Here is a 24,364-nt window from a genome sequence, read left to right on the forward strand (position 1 = left end):
GGGTGGAGGTGGGAGTGCAGAATGGACCCCAAGTACTAAGTAAAGGCTTGGATGGGAGGGGCAGGGGTTCCTGGAGAACTGAAGGCAGGCCGGTGTGCCTGGCATGGAGCAGATGAGACTGCTAGATCACGTGGCCTATCTACACCACAGTGGAATTCTGTCAGCCCTCTGGAGTCCATAAAGTATAGGAAAGTGGTCAGCCTTTTTTTTAGAAGCCCCAACTTTACAATTCAAACCTGGTGATCAATTACGTGGGCTCAATCTTTAGCAAGAACTCTCCTTTATTTCACAGAATAGATAAGGAATTCTTACCACTCATCTTCAGATACCCAAATCGTCCCACGTATCTAATTTCAGTAAGACAAACCAGCCTGGCCGCCCCCAAGGAATTAACCAGGCAGGAGGTGTCAATAATAACATCTCCCCCATTGCACGGCAGATTCCTCTGACCCCAACTTGAGAATTAGGCAATCACAAAATATCAGAGCTACCTACTGCCACAGCCCGCCTCCCGCCCCAGTCTCAGGAAGGTAAAACCAGTGGGGCAGGTCCATGTAGGTCATCATTTAATAAAACCGCAAATGCTCCACCTTGAAACCTTAAGCTTCTCTCAACCTTTGTCCCCTTTGCAATCAGAACAGACTCACCCTGGTCTAGAAAAATAATACTCAAACAAACTCTTCCCTGTTGCATTCAGCGGATAGCTGGTTTTCGGAACTCCCAAGTGCTTTGCAAACAATAACTGATCCTCTTCCATACCCTGGTAAGAAGGCATATTTTCACTCTATAGCTGAGGAAAGAAGTCGAACTGAAAGACAAGTCCAATGTCCAATGTCCAGTGGGGGAGGGAGGGCTGTTGAAATAATTGTAACATTGAGAGCCTCATTCCTCCCGGAGGCTCCTCGTAAACGAACCAGAATCATGGCTGGCAGGGAGCATTCTGCCTGTGTTTAATACTAGTGCTTAATGGATGCTTGCTTCCCTTCTCCATTTCCTTCAGAAAACCTGTAGAAACTGCATGTTAAGGATCCAACTAGAAGGTTCTTATGTCTGATTCACACTGGATTCCCCTTAGAGCTGGAGCCTGTTCTGTTACTAAGACAGCCTTTTAATAGGAAGATGATTAGGTGATTCTAAGATGGTAGCCTTGTTTCTTCTCTCTGCCTGCACTGCCCCCAGTCTCTTTCCAGTAGCCCACTGTGAAGACGGTACACATCTGAAAATGAAGAAAACACGTTTTCTCAAAACAGTATTTTGGCCTTCTTTCAAATTTATCATTTCTGACAGAAATAACTCCCTGAGAATTAGCCATCAGGTATCAACCCAACACGCACACGCCAGTCTCCTTTGAATGAAGAGTCTAGCCTGTGGGGTGTTGCTGGAATTGTCGCTTTCTGACAGTGACTCTACCCTAAATAGGTATTGACACACGGGGGGCAGTGTGGAAATATGGTTAAGAGCACAGATTCTGGAGTCAGGCACCACCGTTTACTAGCTTACAGGCAAGTGTCTTAACTTCTCTAAGCCTCAGTTTGTTGTTGTTGCTTAGTTGCTAAGTCCTGTCAGACTCTTTTACGACCCCATGGACTGTAGCCCGCCAGGCTCCTCTGTCCATGGGATTCTCCAGGCAAGGATATTGGAGTGGGTGGGCTGCCATTTCCTCCTCCAGGGGATCTTCCCGACCCAGGGATTGAAGCCTGTTGTCTCCTGCATTGCAGGCGGATTCTTTACTGCTGAGCCACCTGGGAAACCCAAAGCCTCAGTTTACTTGCCTATAAAATAGGGATAGCAGGGATGTGGTGAGGAGAAAGGGGACAATACATACTAAGTGGATAACCAACGGAAGATCCTCCATAAAAGGTAACTGTTAATATTGTTCCCCTAGTAGATACTGCCTTTGGAGGGCACGTCCTCCACTCGTAAAACAGGCTACAGGGGCTCCTGAACCAAATACTCTGTGTTCCCACTTCCTAGAGTCACCAACAAGTAACGTCTCTGTCCCGGGAAGATCATTTACATTAGAGCATCAGAGAGAACTCTGTTGTGGGATTTTTTTTTTTTTTAAAGACAGAATTAAGAGTTTTGAAATGAGACAAAGGAAAAACGAGCACCAGAATTGCAAAGTTAACATTTTTATTGAACTGAAATTGATGTAGAACAACAGGGGCCGCCACAGCTGCTGAGCTCAGTAGACAACTGGAGTCCCTGCGACATCTTACCTTCCTAAAACGGTTTGGGTGGAACAACCGAAAACAGCATAGATATATATGTATATATTTTTTAACACTTCAAAATATTTTGAAAAATGAGCCTCATAGCCTTGTTCAGTTTTCAGGTTACAGAGGACATTGATAACATCTTCTGTTGCCTTCATTTAGTTGTGTCAGTTAATATCTTTTCCCAAGAGGTTCCCCTCAAAGCTGGCTGTTGATTTTTCCCCATCCGGTACACAAGAGAAGGATTTAGTAACACTTAGGCAAGTGATACACTGTTAAGAACCTTAAAAGTAGTAAAGGCAAAAACCACACATAGGTGACTCAATACTCATGGGGCCAGCAAGACAAGGAAACTGGCTGAAGAGTTTCAGTCAAGTTCCAGAAGCAAAGAACGCACTAGTGCAAGGGGCAAGGCAACCAAGCAGAGGGTCGGAACTGATGGACCATTTGTGTCTAAACCTCATTTCAACACCTCGCTTCAAACATGAAAATATGCATTTGTTTGACAGAATAAGGTGAAACATTTTAAGGGGAAAGAAAACTCCTATAAAGGTTAAAAGATCAGTCAGAGATGAAGGAAGGTTAATACTGGATTTTTATCATCAATGCATGCAGCAATGATATCAACTGACAACACCAATTACTTCTTTGAGAGCAAGTTCTGAACATTCATCACTACTGAGAGTTGAAAGTTAACCCCTCTCAAGTATTCCAAGGGAAATAAATAACCAACAAGGCAGGAAGTGAAATCCTCACATAAAACAAAAAACCGCTTCATGTTGATGCTATTTTTGGTTTGTATTAAATCAGCTGCTCATTCATTCTGGAGTTAATTTATGGGTGTTGGTAAAAATCTTCAAGAGTGCTTCAAATTATTTTAGGTGAAATGTGATGAACAAATAATAACTCACTGTCTCATCTTGACAATGCTATTTTACACTTAACTATTTCTCTCAAAAAACAAAACAAAATTGAACCAAAACAAAACCTAAATAAATTCTACCAGAGTAACTATGTGGCCACCCATTCCTGCAGCAATGATTTGAGAGAATCTAAAAATCTTGAAGTAGGAGATGAAGGATGATTATAAATATAAATATTTTAATAGGCCCATGCCTATCTTTAAAAGAGGTGCAGTCTCAGGTAACAGCAGATTCAGAGATTTACAACTCCCAAATTTGCAACAGACAGACAGATACACACTTTGCAAGGATCTGCCCAATGTACACAACAAACATCTAAATTAAGGCTTTTATAGGTAGGTGGTCAAGTCTGTGGGCGTGCAATCCTGGCTTTTCAGAAAGCATCTCCAGCTTCCATTGTTACCCAATTTGTAAACCAGAAGACGTGCTGATGGAGGTGGGTAGGAGCTCCAAGGGCCAACAATTAACCAACTGGAAGGCTTGCCTTATTTGTAAACAAGTCCTAAAGTAAGAGCTGGCAGTGAAACAATTGAGAGGGTGCCTCAATGGATGTTGAGAGGAAAAGTGATTTGCACCTGCTGAGAGATGGGCTTAAAAAAAAACACAACAGCTGAATTTCAGTTCAAGATCTTGAGATTTAGAGATCTAAATGTTTAGAGTCGCTTCCAAGCCAAAGGTTCTCACACTTTAGCTTGCAGAAGTCACTTGGAGGATACCTATGAAAATGTGGCTATGTGGGCCCCATCTCCAGAGATTCTAATTTGGGGATGCAAGTGGCCTGAGCACCTTGCTTTTGAGAAACACCACTCATAGCAAGTAGCAGCACACGGTCTTTGATTAAAAGGCCACGATGGCTAAGAAATGACCCCATGAGGTCATCACCTACGGAAGAATCCCTCAGGAGACTCCACCATAATGATGTGAGGGCCAGGTTTATCCCCAGTTGTTTCTTGTCTTATTTTTTTTTCCCAACTGAAAGTTTGGTATCAATGAACACAATGATTGTACCAATTCTGAGGTAAAAGGAAGAGCACCAGGGATCTCAATGCTTAAAAAAAAAAAATCAAATTCCTTAGGAGGTCCATGCTATGTAGAAATCAAATTTCTGTGGCAATGTTATAGAGCTATAGTGCACAGGGCCTTGTTTTAGTCTTTGTATAGTGTACTTTTACCATATAATTTACTCTTTCCTGTTAATGTTTTGGGACTCCAGAGACAAAATCCCATCTACATGCACTCTCAGGTTTTTTGGATACCAGCATTTTCTGGTTTACAACGATACACAACGAAGTTATATATTTATTTTTTTGGATGCTGGAGACAAACATCTTTATTAAAGATACCACCAAAATTTTGGCAAACATTTCAAAACATATTTGTAAACATAATGCTTCCCTTTTAAACTGGCAGCACTTTGAAAAACAATACGATAAGACAACACAACTTGTATCAACATTAGTTCAAAATCCTTGTATTTTTGACCACATAACTTATGTTCCCACATGATAAAACAAATGATAGTTTAAATCAACGTCAACAGATAAACTCCATGAAATGAAAGTTTGTGCTGTTTGATGAATCACAGTATGTTATGGTTAAATATATCCGCTCTGTTTTATATTCCTGGCACCCAGGATGAAAAAAAAATCTTTAAATATACATTTCATGTAGGTAATAGCTTCTTTGCATATCTCTCTTCAAAAAATACTTTATAGCAGTATATAAATAGGTTACCTACACGTTTCATGTTATAATTTTGCCCCAAAACTATAGATCTGTTTCATTTTCATATCAATTTTGCCCAACATTAATAAAGCTGACAAACTGTTGAAATGGAAATGCTTTTTGTCTTCCGTGATTTGACAGAAAAAAAAAAAAACCTACAGTAACACTCGTCAGCTGTTTCACCTGAGCGTTTGGCCTACTGAGAGTAGCAGCTTTTTTCCTCCACGCACGCTCACATCCACACCACCTCTGCACACATACAGGCCGAGCACACGCTTTCAGACGCTGGTAGGCCACAGTGTGCTTCCCACTGCTCTAATCTAATGGGAAGCAGTGTAGCTAATGAGTAACCACACTAGGTACACAACTAGCAAACACCTTAAGGCAACCATTGCAGTGGGGGGTTAACTTGCAGGGCGAATTTACTGTTCTAGATCAAGTCAGCCTATATATACACGTGTGTATATAGATCTATACACATACTCACACACCTTTCTATTTCTTAACCCTCCAAAACAATGTTTTAACTTTTTTTTTTTGTATTTTGTGCAAATTTCTAAATGTTCTACCATTTAAGGCAAAGAGTTCGCATTAAGAAAGGTCAGAAAATAGGCTTATGTTTATCCAAAAGCATTTCACCTTGCATCTTACTGTTTTTTTGTTTTTTTTTAAACATACGTAACTTTGAAGTGTGGACACTGGATCCCCAATATCTAAAAAAAAAAAAAAAATCATTTCTAATGACAAACACAGTTTTTAAGGAAAAAAATTGATTTGAAGTACAGACATTGGATCCCCAATATCTAAAAAATCAGTTATTTCTATTGACAAACACAAGTCTTAAAGGGGAAGAAAGGACCAGAAAAAGCAGCTTCAAAAATGCAAGGAAGCAAAGTAAAATGGGAAAACAAGAAAAAAAAAAAAAAAAGGTAACTCAAGTTTACTAATACTGAAACTTTCAACAGGCAAAGTTTCATTTTTTAAAATTTTGAGAGCAACTCATTTGGAATTTTAAATAAATAAGCTTAAGTTTATTCACATCTTCTGGTCCAAGCAGAGCTCTAGTGCCATGACTCTGCTTGCTGTTGGTCAAATTCACCTATTAGTCTCTTGATGTGAGCTAGCTTGTTATGAAGATACTCGCATCTGTATTTTTCTTCGTGGTAATTGGGACTAGACTGTGGATGAAAAAAAAAAAAACAGGAATAAGACTATGGAATTCGTAACACTTTCTCAATGAGGTCAGAAAACTAATAGTGATGATACCTACCTGCTTTATCTTCTGATATTCTTGTAAGACTTCTTCATGAACATTCTAGAAAATTAATAATTAGAAATCAGAAGAGAACTTTTTTCTTTTCTTTGTGGTATAAACAGATAACTCACAATTGGCAAGGGTGTGGGAAATATTAATGATGGAATGTAATTTGGTACAGTCTTAAAGGAAGGCAGCTTAGCAATTGCCATTAAGATTGCAAATGCAAAACTGACTCAGCACTTACACTTCTTTCAGAATCACACAGTCTTCTGAAAGAATACACTAAGAACTGGTAATACTGATTTCCTCTAGGGAGGAGAATTGAGTTGCAAGGGAAGAGCCAACCCTTATGTACCATATGACCTGATATATGATGGATCTACTGCTACTGCTAAGTCGCTTCAGTCGTGTCCGACTCTGTGCGACCCCATTGACGGCAGCCCACCAGGCTCCTCTGTCCCTGGGATTCTCCAGGCAAGAATACTGGAGTGGGTTGCCATTTCCTTCTCCAGTGCATGAAAGGGAAAAGTGAAAGTGAAGTCGCTCAGTCATGTCCGACTCCTAGCGACCCCATGGGTCTGCAGCCTACCAGGCTCCTCCACCCATGGGATTTTCCAGGCAAGAGTACTGGAGTGGGGTGCCATTGCCTTCTCCGATGATGGATCTAAGCAGTTTCCAAATGCTTACATTTGTTCTGCACAGCTCTAATCATCTCACTCTATGGATGGGATTTTGAGTATTTTCAGGCAAGTAAGTAACTTGCCCAAGGTCACACAGGTAGAGCAGAGGTAGGAACCAAATGCAAGCCACCTGGCTTCAGAGCCTGCTCCTAACCACTAAGCAATTCTTACATTTTAGTTTAAATATAATTGTGGTACCCTACTAAATAACTGTAGAGAAAACAAAACACAACTCCTAACCACTGTATCACTAACTTCTTGCACTCCCAACCACCCACTCCTCTGGCAAAGTCTTCTAGAACTTTAGGCAGCTTGTTTAAAAGATGAAGGCCCACTAATAGAAGACATAGTGAATCTCTAGGGCTTCCTTGGTGGCTCAGCTGGTAAAGAATCCGCCTGCAAAGCAGGAGACCTGGGTTTGATCCCTGGGTTGGGAAGATCCCCTGGAGAAGGGAAAGGATACCCACTCCAGTATTCTAGCCTGGAGAATTCCATGGACTGTATAGTCCATGGGGTTGCAAAAAGTTGGACACAACTGAGCGACTTTCACTTTCTGGGCATAGATGCTTCTTCTCGTGTAGGTTCCTGCTGGAACAACAGTGGCCTGCGATGGAGACACCATTTGTGGCTGTGAAGCATGACCTTGTCATACACAAGGAAGGGAACTCCCATTTATACCAGTCGTTTGGCTGAGAGCTCTAAGAACACTGTGGAGACAGGTCAGGCTTCTGCTCTGTGTCAGCTGTAGTAATATTACCACTTAAGGGAGGCAAGTGAGAACAGATTAATCCCTGCTAACAAATGTCAGTAGCTGGAATAGCTGGAAGCACCAAGCTTTTCTTCACTTAAACCCCAAACCTGAGTGGTCTTAGGCTCCCTTTAATATTCTATGCCAGACTGAGGTTTAAAATAAATAAATTTACTCGAAATAGTAATTTTGGGAAACAGCATCAGATATAAGAACTATTGTCTGAGTTGAGTAGGTAATGCAGTCAAATATTTTGATGAATCCCAAATCCAGCTTTTTGTTTTTTCCTATTTAGTCATCTGGATTTTTCTAAGTACACTACATGTCATGTCACAGGAAGTATATAAGTATATATTACACATTTTATACATATTATGTAAAAATAGTGATTTTTTTTTTTTTTTACACTGGAGGAAATAGAGGCTCATTGTGTTACTTATTTTTAAGAACTACTTCAAATATTTATTTTCCTAGCTAATTCTAAGTCAAGGCCAAAAGCTGCAGAGAGGCTGGTCAGTGAACGGACCTGCTCTGAAGGCTCGTAGGATGTCTGGGGATGGGCAGGGCTGAGAAAGGAAGAAGGTAAAATATGAAAGTCAGTCCATCGAGGAACACATGTGTTTACCTGATACTCTTTTGAGCCTGGAGAAAGGCGCTTTCGCTGTGCATCCAGTTTGATAAATCTTCTAGCCACAGTCTCCATCCTGGCATGCAAGGCCCTATATTCATCATACTCAGCGTTGAAGTCATCCTTGTAATTCTGGCGTTGCTCATAGGAGACGATGGCAATATATTTTCTAATAAGACAAAAGGTAAATGGAGAGGAGCTGTAGAACAAACACGACGCACAATATTTAAGCCAAATATTTGGAAACTACATCTGTTCGAGTTTCCCTAGGTTGAGTCCCACTCTACCATCGCTTTCGGCCTGCCACTCCTTCAAAGACCTTCCAGGTGAAATCATCCCACAGCAGAGTTTAAAAACCTCGGTGAAGGAGAATAAATGTGGGGAAAAAAAATAAAGAAAAGAAAAACCATGGTGGCAATGGAATTAAGGTGCAGCTAGAAGACAGCACTTCCACAGAGGTGGCTTCCTAAACCTTTCTGACCACCACTGCAGTGGCAGCGGCCAGCCTTTCTGTGACGAGTCACAGGGGGAGAGGAGGGCTGGTGGGGTCATATGAGACCAGGAGAATGTCACACAGTCACCAAGGGCTGAAGGCAGAGCTCTCTCTAGACCTGCTGCTTTGTGAGAGGGAGTCTCTGTCTTTCAGCCTTTCACACCTGCTGCCAGCAAGGTGCCTCAGGCTGTTCCCTCTGTGCCTTTCCTTCCATTTCTGACGAGGCAAACATAAAATACAAAAGGGGGATTGTTTCACCATTTAAAAAAAAAATGAGAGACTAGGAAAAATAAAAAGGAGGAAAAAGGAATAATTCTCTAGTTCTTTTCAAACATTTACTGTCATACTATGTGTAACAGAAAGCCAGTTTTATACTATCAGTTTATTTTCTTAATAGAAAGGCTACAAATGTTTTACTGCAGGGTGTGAGTATCTCTAGGGCCTTAGAGAATGAAGGTCATCTTCCTAGTGTCAGTCTGTTCAGTGGTGGTAAGTAAATCAAACGGAATTTTAATATTAACGTTAATATCATTTGTGGCTCTGGGTCTTTGCAGTCTGTGCTCCTGTCATGGGATGCAAAATTCCCTTGATTTTTTGAGATAAAATCTGAGATTTCGGAAGCAATTTCAGCCAGGAGCTTCAGGGTGCCCTGGGGGTATACATCTATTCTTTACTGATGAAGACTTTGGGAGTTCAGTCCTCTCCAGAATGGTTTTAGACTATCTTACCAGTTTTGTTTAAAATGCAAAATAGCACAGATGTCTATTTGCAAACGTGAGAAAAGTGATGCAGTGAGCAACCTTAATGTCCTCATTAATATTTTTATTCATGCTGAGTTAGACCGTGTGGAGGTTTAATTTTCTAAGTGTAATTGAGACAGTGGTAGTATGCTCATTTAAAGCCAGCCTGCTAGTGTACTTGCTATAAAAGGAACCGCACCAGCCAAGCAGGGAAGCCATCCTCTCTAGAAAGGTTCCTGGGGATAAGCATTCATAAGCAAAATGGCTTAGCTGAAACTCAGGTTCCATTTGTTATATAAAACATTCATCCCAGTTTCTTCAAAATCACACCTGAGGCCACACCCTCCTTATTTAATTTAATTACTCCCTCAGGGTAAAAAGTACCAAAGTGGCCAACAGTTGTGTTGCTATTATAGAAGATTATTTGCTTATACTGACATTTTAATGAAAAGTATTTCGATATTTTTAATAAAAATTGTTATGGTTCTGCAGTTGGCTCTTAATGTAGTGATGGAATAAAATTTTAAATACTCTGGATAAGCCACAACCACAATCTTATTAAGAAGTGTTCATATTATAAAAAAATTAGGACTGTTGTGGTTCAGTATGAATTATTCAGAGGCTGGTCATTAAAGGTTTTATTAAAAGGATGTCCTTTTGGTTTTCTCAAGAAACAGGTTTTTAAGTTCTATATTTTTAGTGATTTTTCTGAAATTTCATGCTTTATCACCATTTTAAGAAAATCTGCAATATTTATATAAGATAGCTTTGGTTAAAATAAACTGTTTTTGCTTAAGTAAATTAAGCAATCATGGAGGTTATGTATTTTCATGATTTTTAAAACAGCTAGAAAATGACAAACATACAGAAATGCACTGAGGCAGATGCAGCCACCATCTGTAGATCAGTAAATTAAAAACAAGTTATTAAGTACAGAATTAATTGCTTAAGTTGACAAAACACAGCAACATTCTGAATACATGAGGGAAAGGTTAGAATTACTTTTGAGTCTTCCCACATGATTTTGTCCTATGTAACATATACAGCAGTATTACTTTTGTATAAGAGGAATTCAAAATCGGTCGAAAGAGAATGAGAGCACAGTACTGCAGCTGTTATTTGAGGGGGCCACCTTTCATAAGAGTCTAAAGGGAACGCATTTGGAGAGGTGACCCCCACATAGTGGAGCCAGGCACTGTCCCCCATCCATCCCTGACCAGGCCAACTCAGTGGCAGCAGCTTTTCCAACCACCACCACCCCGCCCCTTGCAAACACAGAATTTTAAGATGAGAGAGTACTCAGCATGGTTTCTTGGGTTCTTTTTAGTTAAGAGATGATAATCGGCATTATCATTCCATGCTGTATCATTCCCAAATAAGTATTACTTTCACCACTGAAACTGAAAGTCGCTCAGTCGTGTCCGACTCTTTGTGACCCCATGGACAGTCCATGGAATTCTCTAGGCCAAAACACTGGAGTGGGTTGCCATTTCCTTCTCCAACTGTTAAGCAAAGTAACACATTTATAGTGTAGAATGTTTTCTACTCTGGAAATGAATGTTTCATGGGACATGGAGCACTAAACCGCATAGTTTAACTTTGTACACCATGAGATGCTACTGATAAAGAAAAAATGTTCATACAGCCCAGGTTCCATTTTCCAGTCTACATGTAAGCTATCTGTTCATTTTCTAAGCTACTGGTAGGTAAATCTGTTTGTTTTTTCACTCTCCATTTTTCTAGGCTCTTGCAACTTAATTATTTTTTTCTTACAAAAGCCTTTGAGTCTGTAAAAAAAAAAAACAAAGCTAGAATTATGTGTCCAAGTTATAATTTCTGTGATAACCAGTCATAAGAAAGTCCTCAGCTTAGCATTTGTTGTCACAACAAGGAAAACATTATAACTAGTATTAGAGCGAAATGATCAAATTTTAGTGCTCTCTCCTGTTAATTTTGATAGCATAGCTTTATTTAAATCAAAAGCCATCTCTATCTCTACTTTGTATTAACTGCAGAGGTTTAAGCACTTTATCAGTAATACACTGTCCCTTTCGGGGGGCCCAAATGAATGACTGTGCATTGACAGACTGTCAGCTTTGACGAGTAAGATCCCTGAAATCTTCCATAATCAAATGCTTGGCCTGGCCTCAGAACAAAGGACAGGCTTCTCTATGCTTAAAGGCCACACCGAGCAGAGCTCAGGGCAGGGGCAGGCACAACCTGTTGAAGCTGACAAGAGTGGACTGGGGATGAGCAGTCTTAATGGCAGCCTTTCAATTGCAGGGGTGGCTCCAGGACTCTATTTCTGGAACTTCTTACTTTTCTGATTTGCAAATTATGGGAAAAGAATTTGGAAACTTTCTAAAATTAAGCCATTCTCCCCCATCGGCAGACATCTGAACTTACATCAAATAATCTGGGAGTTCAATTGTTGAAGAAGGGTCCGTGGACGCAGTGCAATCCTCTTTAACTCCTGCAAAGAAAAAAAAAATTTTTTTTTCAAGCGTTCACCAAACAGTATGGTTACAAAATGTCTATAATTCTAAAATAGATCAGAAACATCTGGAACACTTTTCCTCAAATTCTATTCTTCCATCTCAATAAGCAACAGTGAGCAAGGAATACAATTGAGCACGAACAATAGAGGCCCTATGACCAGCGCCAGCAGAACCGACGCCAGGCATTGAAAGCACCCTGGCTACTGCAGTGTCTGCACAATAAAGGAATTCCATCTTAACCCAAGGTCAATCTTCTATTCTTTCAACAACAGTTGTGGCATCTGCCCAGCAATTCAAAGACTGTGGTGGCAGATGCAGCCAGACAATGGGAGATACAAACTTTATATCAACATCTACTTTTTGTAGGATTCAAACAAGGCAGATGAGATAATGAAGTCAGGTAGCAGACTGCTTCAATCACTGTATTTTTGCTGCTATTCTTTTTGTATGCAGACAGCGCAATTGGGCAGGAAGTCTTCCCATCAGTTTAAGGTAATTTAAAATGTTATTAGTGAACAATTTACACTCCTCTAATCTCTAACCCTCATAGTACTACATGGCTTTTTCTTAAGAAGCCAAAATAAATAGATAAATAAAGTGCCAGTCACTCAGAACTATGCTGTGAATCCCTCAGTATTCCATTTGTTTGAATGTACCATTTCCAGAGGGTATGTTTAGACTTTTTATTAGGGTAACTTTTTTTTAGCATTCAAAGTAGAATTAAACTAGTAACTCAAACCCAAGCCCTGCCTGCTGGCAAAACATACATGTTCAATATAAAACAAGAGTGAACATTTAATAATTTCTTGGTTTAATATTTTAAAGGACAAAGCACACTAAACAAATTATGCAGACTTTGTGGACTTACTGTGTGTACGTATCTGATTCAGGCTTAGGTAAAAGCTTGCTTTTACAACAGCCCGAGTCTTGGAGGAAAAGGCATTGAATGCTTGTCACCTGGCTTCTCCTTTGCCACAGACACCAGATAAATTCCAATGGGTGCAGAGCATGTGGGTATGAATCAGTCCTCAGTTTAATGATAATCTCAACTGGCTAGTCCACCCTCATTGAAGGATTTAGAGACTAGGTCTGCTTCTCTCGGCTTCCAAGTGGGAAAATAGTCAAACTCTGCTGTAGGACTCAACGTTCTGGGATGCAGTCCTCCCAGCAGAAGCCTCTGACTCAGGATTACCTTCTGATGGTGGGAAGTGCGGAGTGGAGCATACCCAGGAATCTGGCTGACTGAGCACAAAGTTTCATTATTCTCTTTTCTTCATCTGGCAAATTTAAATATGATAGTGTTTGAAGGAAAAAGCTTACAGCTGACTCTTGGGCTACTATACACCATCATGCTGATCTAAATATTTCAACAGCTATGCTTTGACAAGCAATATATTCAGTCCTCGTCAGTAAAGGTACTGAATCATACTATCCCCATAATCAAAGCTTCTCTCCTATCATTAAAACGGTCAGTTAAATCTAAGTACCATAAGATTTCAGTATTATGGGTGAATTACATAAAGATAAAACTCCTTAAAGTCTAATCGCTGAAGTACATTTTCTAAAGTTGTATTTTTTTGGGCAATTTTACCTTAGTTATGCTGGGTTTAAAACTGGTAGCAGTCCTAAATGATGAGCATGGATCTTCTCTATGCTGGTGTGTAAGACATTACGTTTTAACTATATGGAGTAAGAGAAATCTAATTGTGTCATTAAGTTTTAAAGATCGCTACACCTTAGGTAAGCAGTCTTTCTCCCAACAAGCTGTTCTTCAGAAGTAAAGCATTATTTTAGGCTTCTTTGGGTCTCTAGATATTTGACTTTTAAAGCTTCCAGAAACTTGAAATGGTTAAATTTATTAATAACAACTGATGTTAGTTTACTCAAACAATGTTCTCAAAATTGGGAGGGGGGAGAAAAAACCCCCCAAATCTATCAAGCTAGTCACCAACAGCCTTGCACAAGACATATTGCTTTCACTCTGAATGAAGATGATGCTACGGATCTGCATATGTAATTTTACCTCGCCTGTTTTATAAAGAATTTTACATTTCCCCTGTGCTATTATTAATTAAAGCAGGGTTGACCCTGTTTCTTTGGCAAAGAAGGAAATGAGTATTTTTCTTGCTAATTGTGTGTCTGGTTAAATCAGTTCAAGAATGGCATATAATAGGTCACGTTGAGGTTGCACACTACTGTGTCAGCTCTGGAGAAGACCAACAAAGTCCACCTTCTCAAAAGGGGTCCCCGCAGGACCAAAGGTCATTTTCAGATGTCACCATCTTATTAACAAATACAGAAAACCACGGTTAATAGTTGGCCAAGAAGAGACAGAAAATGACTACTGTAAAACGGAAGAAAAAGAAAGTTGCTCAAAAGGACAATACTAAGATTAATAACCAAACAGCAGGTCATCTGATAAAAAAGCATTACTAATTCTAAACAGCACACTCTCACACTCAGCACAGTCCCCTCTTCCTGTTCATTTAACCCACAGAGTTGGGTTTTTACAAATGCAAAAGTACCTTCATTGGAATCCGGATTGGAGTCGTTCAGCTTGGCAATTTCCTCTTCTCTTTTAAGGTCCTCTTCCTTTTCCTCAATCATCTCAACGTCGTGCTTTTTTATTTGGTCCTTTTCCTTGTGTTTTTTAGACTTCTTCTTGGACTTTTTGTGAGACGAATGGTTTTCTTCCATAGGCTGTGGACACTTTAGTAGAACTGAACCAGGGGGTAAGGTTTCCAGAGAAGTCCTAGAGGTATATTTGTCTTGCTGGTCCTCATAGATACTACCATCTTGACTAAAACTGTCAACAGGTAGGTCTTGAGTCCCCCGGCCTTCTGGAGTGCTAGGGGAATTGGAGTTAGAATTTACAGTCTGAGGAGGGTTGGAGACAGGCAGGTGGGTTGAAGGCAGCGGTGGAGGCGTGGGGATGGCAGCGGCTGCAGGGGGCGGCGGGAGGCCTGCAGCGGATTTTTCACTGGTGGTATTCAAATGGCCATTTAATGTTGGCGGCACTCTATTTGTCAGGTGAGATATTCGAGCCTTTTTATTCATTAAAGGATCAATGAAATCTGAATCCAAAAGCCGTTTCTATGGGGGTTGGTGAGGGGGAACAGAGAAGGGAAAAAAAAAATAAATGAGCCAGTTTGCACTAAAATGTAATACATGTGTCACTCGTTACCATATGAACTGAGTAATTTTATTCATATTTAAATTTATAACCAATTTAAATTCATCACCAGCATTGTGTTAACTATTCTCTGAGCTTAAGCCACAACCTACAATAAGTTTTCATGTCTAGTGTAAAAAAACCAGAATCTGGAAAATACGGTACTTTCTTTTTTTTTTTCTAATTTATTTATCTTTTTGACTGTACTGGGTCTTAGTTGGGGCATGTGGGATCTAGCTCCCTGACCAGGCATCAAACCTGGGCCCCTGCAGTGGGAGCATGGAGACTTCGCCACTGGAACACCAGGGAAGTCCCCCAAACATGGTTCTTGAAGAAATATATCAGATTATACTTTCTGATCATGCAACCCCACCCCCAGCTCCTTGAGAGACTAGGCCAATTTATGTGGATTATATCACTCAGGAAGTGTATTAAATAGAGGTGGCCTCCTTCTGCTGGCCACGGCTGACCTGGTTATATTCGGTGAGAACCTCCTCTGAATATAACCAACCATTATTGGTTGTCAGAATCAAGAGGGGTAGGAACAGGACAACAAGCCTACACTTATTTGATCTCTTTGAAGGGGGTAAGATGCTGTAGGTACGAGTATTTTGGCTGTTACTTATTATTTCCCCCGTCTTAAGATGGGACAACCAGCACCTCCAAAATAGTTTCTCTATAAATCTCTATCATTGCTGAAATACTATCCACTTCCTCCCCAGCCACCCCTTAAATATATCTCTTCACTGGATTAGAAGATAAGTCTTAACAACTGGTCCATAAAAATAATATGGAATTTCTGTTTCAAAAAATTACAAAAAAAAAAAAATCATGCTAATATCAGCCTAATCCAGCAACAACAATAATACTATTTAAAATAAAAAAGGAAGTAGAGAGTTGATCCCCACATCTTTCCCATCTCCCTACGCCTCGGGAGGGGGTCCAGGGACAGGAGCACTCTGTCTGCAGCACTGGGGTAGACAGGTTGGTCTCACTGCTAGGCCCAGAGACCTGAGAGGGTTCAAGGCGGTCTGAAGAACAGGTGGGCTTGAACTCTTACGCTGCACAGGATCTCCATACCTTCTTCCAACTGAATCTTTTGGGGGAAACTCTAAGCTGGAATGGAGTCTGACTGGAATAGTCTGATTGGGATCTAGTCAAAAAGTGCTTTGAGAAAACATATATGGAAATGGTAGAACTTTTTATTTGCTTATTTTAAAAATATTTTTCCCCAGGAATATTTTTCTAGAATGTGCTTCATATAAATTTAAACATATTCAATTTTCTCTATAATCTAAGACTGGATATGGGACTGAATAAATATTGTCTTCTAGTTAGTGATTAAATGGAAAAGTAGATAATCTCAACAAAATGTAAACTTTAAGAACTGAATAGCAAGGTAGACATGAAGTACCTTAATGGCACGTAGTGCTATGTAGTGGGCAAAGAGTTCTGGGTCGGGATCTGGGATCTGAATTCTAGAGCGAGTTATGTCTGAGCTAGTCACAACTAGCTATGTGACTTTGGGTAGGGAGGCTATATAGCTTTTCTGGGTCTCATTTCTCTTACGTATAAATCAGACAACCTGAAAAAAATGGTACCTAAAGTCCATTTCAGGGCTATGATTATATAAGTTTATGCAATACCTGAGGAGAAGATGCAGTGTCTCTACTAGAACATACAGGAGATTCTGAACGGCTGGTGCTGGCAGCATTCTGAGATGGGTTTAATTTTCTGTAAAGCACACACATGTCCCAGTTAGGGAGACAGTTTTCAAATGTTCATCATAGAAAGCCTACCTTTGCTTCTTTTTCCCCCTCTCAACACTAAACTAACAATGACTAAAATAATTACTTATTTGCATCATTTTTAAAGGCAGAAAAAAAAAAAAAAAAAGAACTTACCTTGACAGCACTGACTCTAATGACCGTCTGTCTATTTCATTGTATCCAGGCCAGTCTCTTTGAAGCTCTTTAAAAACATAATCCTTTAAGGTGTATGAGAGGTCCTTGGGATTCAGATTGGCTACCTGGAACATGGTGTGAAAACAGAATATTAGATCTTTTTGCGATTTCCTAGCCTAAAACAGGCAATCTTTTGGATTTATACTGAAAATAACTATACCAAATGGCCCCAAAGGGACTGCTAGCTTTGCATATGCCAGATCTCGATAAATACTATTTGACTTCACTTGGGGAATTAAATAAAACTTCATATGTATATTTAAATTTTTTTTTCCCCTTGGATGGCCGCTGTATTTGTTAAATAGTAATTATACCATTATGCAAAAGGTGGAGGAAGGTTTTTTTAATAATTTTTTTTTCCTAGTCAAAGGAATCCGAAACAGTTTTCTTGACACCTTCATTATTTATTTCTGGCTATAACGCCATTGGGGCTTTCCAGGTGGCTCAGTGGTAAAGAATCCACCTGCCAATGCAGGAGATTTGGTTCCATCCCTAGGTTGGAAAAATCCCCTGGAGAAGGAAATGGCAACCCACTCCAGAATTCTTGCCTGGAAATCCCATGAACAGAGAAGGCTGGCAGGCTATAGTCTGTGGGGTTGCAAAAGACTTAGGACTTAGCAACTACACAACATTAACTCCATTACTTTTGAGTCACCATACAAGTCCTTGATCACTTGCATTAAGCAGAAACCAAACAGTGCCCATATGCTGGTTTACAGAACTTTCCCCTCAGTAATCAACAGAGATTATCTTCATAAGTAGTATCAGTTCTGATGATCTTGTGTGTCATCTTCTTGGCTTGCTAAGTTTGCTCCTTACAGCTGCCAATTCTCCTGAAGAACCACTTTTTCAAAGTCCTTGAAATTCCCCAAAACCAATAAATGGAAACAGAAACCAAAACAACCCCCAAATTACTGTTGTTAGTCAGCCAGTTTATTTGCAAGTGTAATGTTTTCTTATCCCTTAACTACAATTCCTTGTGCATCCAGGCCCAGGCTCCATTAACAACATAAATGTATGGATTCAGGGGCTGAACCAAGAGTCATTTCCAAGGCTGGCAGAGAGGTATTATTTTCCTATTGGAGTGGTCTTTTTTTTTAATAACTTTACTTCTTTCCATGTCTTTTAAAAGTACTATAAATTATAATAGATATTTTATGCTTTTCTCACGGCTCAGCTGAATACTAACAATGTTGATATACAGTAGAAAAACAATAGGCTTCTCTTAAAATTTAAAAATAAATTAAAATGAGATACAACCAGATTTCTGAAAGTGGAATAAATACAACGATTTTACAATCTACATTCTGCTAGCTCCTAATTTATAACTCCAGCTTCAATTGCCCTCTGTCCCAGACCCTTACATGTAACTACCTACTGAATATCTATCTCCATTTGGTTATGTCTAATAGACATCTTCCAAAGAGAGGGCGTGCAAGACAGGATTCCTGACTCCTCTGCACACAGGTGTTCCTTTTCCTTCACTCCCCATCTCAATCAGTGGCTCAGTATCCATTCAGTGGGTCCATTTTGTTGTTCGGGGGCAAAGTCCAGGAACTGGCATTTTAAAAAAAGTTCCCTAAGGGATTCTAATCTGCAGCTAGGATGAGACTATGCTCTAGATTCTATCAGATAGCCAGCAGTAATGGCAATCATGTCTCACTTGCTCAGTAAGTAAGTACACCTACATTTAAAAATTATATACACATACATGATCACATGACCACTGACACACATCAGTAGCAGCCTCTGTGTGAACTGTCTCTTCCATCATTTTGCCCTCTCATCCTCTAACCTAGGTAATTTACAACCTTTCTGAAAGTTCAGTCACGAATTATTTGGTGACTTATAACCTGAACCTCCCTCCTTCTCTAAATAAAAAACTGAACACACGTAACTATACCTTCATCCTCATTCATTCTTTCATCCTGTCTCTTGAGCTCTTAAAACTGCTATGTGACAGATGGATTTAAATTAAGTATTTTCAAAAAGTACTCAAATGACTTAATAAGATTGTTGAGATTGCTCAAGATATCTTGGGGACTGGTTAACCCAGAACTGAAGATTATGATTTTACTCTTTCATGACATTTAGTATCATGACATGAATATAAGAGAAAATAGATGAAAAAATAGACTTAAAAAATGTTATTCCTTGAATAATAGATGGAAACCTGAAGGTGTATCTTATTTTTTAAAGATGAAATTTAAGAACTTTGAAAATGTTGCTGCTTTAGAAAAAAAGAAAGCAGACTGCGATTTATAGTGGATTTGGATGCTAACCAACATTTATGACCCAAAGTCATTCTGGAAAAATACAGGAAGTTACACCCTGAAGAACTGTTGACTTTAACAAAAGTAATGACCTACATTTATACATAAGCTTGTTATTTTATGGTAACTGATCAGAGCTAACACTTAACACATTCATATCCTTTAATGAAGATAGGTGACTGATTTCAGCATACCCAATGGTAGAAAAAGCAGAGTATTACAGACAGAAAGAGCATGTAGGGTAAGGCATTCACAGTTATTTAGTAACTAAAAATATTCTAGCTTATACCAACCAAAGACCAATTAAATACACTGAATAACTTCATCTACATAAACCAGTAAAAATTATGGCAATAGTTTAGTACATTCAGTACTAAAAGCAGACAGCAAAAACTTACTTATTTAATGGACTTTCAAGCAAAATTTGTTTAATCCAAATGAAGATAATAACTTGAAATGTTTTTTCAATCATTCAGAAGCCTCTAACTTATAAAACCTAGTGTAACTGTCCACATTTCAGTTAGTTTTTCATTAAATGTTTAAACCAAGATGAATTTAAGTTAATTTTCATATACCGTTGATCAAAACAATCCTGAAATTTCTCTAACTCCATAATAATGATAACAACAATAACAAGCCTTCTTAAATGAACTCCCCAACAAGATGGTGAGCAGATGGAACTCTCTCCAGCTCTCCTCACCTGCTGCAGAACTGCTCCAAGGGAGTTCTTGTCTTTCTGGTTGACACCGTCTTTCTGCAGTCGGGCCAGCAGCTCAGGTTTCTTATAGGCCTTCAGTGCCAGCAAGTGAATCACCCTGTCCCGATACGGGCGCTGAGAGACACTGTTGCCGCCGTGTGTCTTGCGAATCGTATTTGCAGGGTTCATGGGGGTTGACCTTTTCCTCTCAGGCACTGCATCTGAAACAGCTTGAGGAGCTTTCCGAATTTGCACTCTTTTCCCTAAAGTCCAGCAGAAATGACATTGTTAACACATTTGCGGGTAGTAACATCATGAGCACCTCAATTTCCATGACTCTGATTTAGGTTACCTTTTCATTTCTGGAAGGAATAAAGACCTCATATTTCAGCTTTTATTTTATAGAAAGATATGCAAACTGAAAGCATTCTGAATAAATGGCCTAAAATATGGAATTTTTTGATAGAATCATTTATTGGAATGAATAAAACTTATAGAAGCATTTTGGCCACTTAGCTACACATGGATAATAACTAGTGACACACCATAGCAACACACTGGACAATTTAAGGCTGTAGGTATTTGATGTTAGGTGTAAATAATTTCCATGCTCATCTGTGCTACTTACAGAACTTAAACCTACATATTGTATGCCGTTTCTTTGACAGATATGAATACAATGAACATGCTATATGTGGAAAATATCTGTTTGTCTCACTAACGACATACTCTCAACTGAGCTCAGTCATTAGCTTAATTTCACAGATTCGGAAGCCACAAAGAGGAGAGGCAGTCATAATTTGGGGTCAACCTTCACCAGGGTATTCACGAGTGATATTGCTTTTCAACAGACCACAACAAACTCTGAGTCAAAAAGCAAACAAAACCAACCAACCAACCAACCAACCAACCCAGTCTCAGCGGGCCAGACAGTCAGATCCCTCCTCTGTGGTGCTGAGACTACCCAGGTGAGTTAGAGGAGTGGAAGCAGTAAGAGGCAGCCCTCACCCCATTTCTGCACAGGCCAGTGCCATGCACACAATCAACTCACTGCTTAAACTTGACAGTGACAAGTGTTTGGCAAGCGGCTGCTTCTAGAAAATACTGTGGGCTGTAGTAACCTGGACTCTACGTGTGGGTGGAGCCGTCAGGACATGGCTGGTCACTGACAACACCTGGGGACCATTCCTCGCAGAAGAGACAGAACTTAGAATGAAACTGGATTGACCCTCACTTTATGATTTCTGAGGTGAAATCTCGGAGTTCATTACAAAAGCCTCCAACTCTCTGCCCTTGGGTTAAAGAGAAGGAAGAACTGGTAATGACATACCATGTGGAGCAACTGCACTAGGGACAATACTAGCAATTAAGAACAACGGAGAAGTAAGAGCAGTCTCTTCTGTGCTGTGATCCTGGGTGAAAGCAGCGTTGGGGGGCAGGAACTTGACTGAATAGTAGTCCTGTCCATGCTGGGTCCTCAAGGCCTGGCCAGAGGGGCTGTTTATTTGATGTAATCCTACCTAAAGGAGAAAGAATGATCTCACTGGCTCTTACGTTTCTTTACAATCTGGACATAACCAACTGTAAATATCAGATCAAAATACTGAACAACAAAAGAACCAACATTAAAGGGTCATGTCCAGTGATAAGAAAAGCTATTAAATTAAGGTACAATTAGAGTTGTGGAGATGGATTTAGATCTGGTTTCTGTATTTTTCTTCAGAGATTGTTAGATCAGTGTCAGATGTGCACAGAACTAATATTTATCTTGCACCAATTATGGGATGAGGGTGGGTCACTGTGCTAAGAACTTTACACATATAATATAGTCTCACAGTTAACCTGATGAGGTAGGCCTTGGTCCCATTTCACAGATGAGAAAAGTAGAGTTTCAATGGGATAAGCTCCAAGAGTAAACTGCTCATTTAGTATTTGGAAGTTTCTGTGATTAATACCCAAGTTTTCCTACTTGTACTTTTATTGGAAAGGTTTTACGAACAAACGCCCAATGTCTTCTCTTGATTCATGTTGGGCTGCCAGCTTCCTGTAGACAAAGCTATGGCTGCTTTGTCAATCAGATTTTAATGGCTCACAAAGTGAACTGACCAGCAAAGTGTCAAAGTGAATGACAGCAAGAGAACAAGCAGATGGCAGAGGAGCAGAATCAAGGTGGCCTGTCCTGTATTTCTCCACATTACCAGGCTGCCAGAGTCTGAAGACACATTGAATTTTCTAATATGGCAACTGCAGACCTTCCAATCCACCACTTCTCAGTTGCAGTAGTGTTAGCAAATAGCACCGTTCTTTGAAATTTTAATAGGAATTTGTGGAAGGAAAGAATAAAGGTCACAAAAGTTTAGGAAATGATATAAATTCCACACCCCCCTCCCCCTTGAAACCTGTTTAACTTCCACTTCCCCAAACCAAGCTGACTGTGGATCCCTTTCCCACGCTCTCTGGGGAGAGGGAGGGGTAGAGAATGGTTTTTAGCTAACTCACACATACCATGACTGGTTATTTAGAATGAATTCAGGCCAGCAAGGAAGGTAAATACAAATAAAAACCAAAACGGGACTATCACTAGGTTGCAGGCTGCCCGACCTCTTCTGTAGGTCTGACCCGACTCTGGCCCCTAGTCTCAGGGGAGCCTCCAAGGCCTCCCGAGTTTACCCCACCCTCCCTGACGTGGATGGAGGGCGCCAAATAAGGCAGGCTCACTGCCCTTAAGAGGGGTCTAAGTATGATGTCTGGCAAGAAATTAGGATCTGGTTAGGGATATGACTGCCTTGGAGTCTCAGCAGGGATGAATGCTAGACTATCATCAGTCCATGAGTCTCCTACCCGCAGAACACACACTTCATCTTTACCTCATTTTAAATAGCCAGTCGCAGGGTAACCCATTTCTTTCAAATGATGAAAGAAGAATGGAGCCACACGGGGCCACGGGGTTTTACAGACAAGTCACTGGATCCCCGCCTCCCCATCAATTTGTGCCAATTCAACAGGAAGGAGTCCTCTGATTTAAGGGCAGACAGGCTACAGACGAAGAAAACATCAGTATTGTATGTAAGCAGTTACAGAATTGAGATGGTAAAGTTAAAAAAGAAAAAAAATAAAAATAAAATGAGCAGGAAAATGTCAGGTTCAAAGTGAGCAGAAGAAAGGCTTTATTTTTATTTTCTTACATTTGCCTCAGAAAAGTCCTTTTAATAAAGCCCGTGGGAGAACCTAATTCTCTTCCCAGACCCAACTGCTAATCAATTCCCTGGGCTCCTTATATAAACAGCAACAGCAGGTCCGACAGAGTTGGGTAATCTGGGACTAAATCTGAACCGTTTTGTTTCCTAACAAGGAGTCCACTTCCAGCTTCTCCATATAATACACTGGTGATAGGACTTATCCCCTTAATAACTCTGAGTAAACAATCTGAAAGGAAGGTGTTAAAACAGACCATCGGAAGGAGAGCAGGGACGGCAGCTGTCTTCTGCAGTTGTTTTTCTGTTCTGTGGAACCTAACCAGAAACCCTGGCAACACTGACCTGAGGCTTTAATAAAAACACTGGCAGGACCTTGACAGTGGTGTGACACTGTCATGGTTAAATACATAATCTACTGCAATGGAAACCATTTCCACACTTAGCATTTGGGATCACTTCTTCAAAAGGTTTACTATTAAAACATATGTAAACATCAGTCACAGAATGCTGGAAAGACAAAGGACCTTAGATGCTAATCTAAGCTGAAAACCCTTTATTTAGTATTTGAGAAAATTAAGGTCTCCATGTTAAATGATTTTGTCCAAGGTCACTCAAACAGGTACTAACATCAAAAATAAGGAGGATGGGGGCAGAAGTTGGAATGACTGGAAAAAGGATCCTAGAAATTAGGTTGGTTGGGTTATTTAATGCACCTAAATAAACAGCATGCTTACAAATTTATGATTCAATAAATTTCCAGAATTTAGATAGGAGTCAGGGAGCTGACATAAGATACCGGTAAACTAGAGGTGGTAAGTGTTTTGTTTTAAACAAAGGGGAAGGATCATAACAATACAACAGTGTTCATCACTGATATAAATGGCATGACTACAACTGGACATATTACTGATGAAATGATAACCATGTTTTCTAAGTTAAAGCTTCTCCTGTTTGTTTCTAGGCAAATAGGCTTTTTTTCCTTTTTTCTCTCCAGCCCACTGGAGGGTCATAGAAGCTCATGTTCCTCGTTGCCTAGGCCAGCTAAACCCTAGGAGCTCAGCCTTCCTTCCCTGAAGCTGGGCTTTTGCCCTAATTCAACTGTCAGAGGCCTGGCATGATGCCATCACAACCCACAGTGACGCCAGCGTTATT

The 24,364-nt window shown here is 40.0% G+C and overlaps 1 protein-coding gene across 4 annotated transcripts in view; it reads right to left on the minus strand.

Annotated features, from left to right (window-relative positions):
* Window positions 1-4,437: 4,437 nt before the first annotated feature.
* The window catches only part of ELL2 (elongation factor for RNA polymerase II 2), a 72,325-nt gene continuing 52,398 nt past the window's right edge, over window positions 4,438-24,364 (minus strand). Inside the window, exons 5-12 of one of the 4 annotated variants that reach the window (XM_081498836.1) lie at window positions 20,019-20,278; window positions 16,986-17,110; window positions 16,728-16,815; window positions 14,435-15,002; window positions 11,818-11,884; window positions 8,176-8,347; window positions 6,135-6,179; window positions 4,438-6,042 (exon numbers count right to left, since the gene is read on the minus strand). In XM_081498836.1, coding sequence (XP_081354962.1) covers window positions 5,926-6,042; window positions 6,135-6,179; window positions 8,176-8,347; window positions 11,818-11,884; window positions 14,435-15,002; window positions 16,728-16,815; window positions 16,986-17,110; window positions 20,019-20,278 — 1,442 coding nt within the window. In that variant the 3' untranslated portion in view covers window positions 4,438-5,925. Of the gene's footprint in view, window positions 6,043-6,130; window positions 6,180-8,175; window positions 8,378-11,817; window positions 11,885-14,404; window positions 15,003-16,727; window positions 16,816-16,985; window positions 17,111-20,018; window positions 20,279-24,364 lie in introns of all 4 variants that reach the window. The other 3 variants (XM_081498837.1, XM_081498839.1, XM_081498840.1) reach the window with 3 other exon arrangements.

Source organism: Giraffa tippelskirchi, chromosome 6 (assembly GCF_054371585.1).
Source record: "Giraffa tippelskirchi isolate mGirTip1 chromosome 6, T2T-mGirTip1v1.2.pri, whole genome shotgun sequence".
NCBI classification, from domain to species: Eukaryota; Metazoa; Chordata; class Mammalia; order Artiodactyla; family Giraffidae; genus Giraffa; species Giraffa tippelskirchi.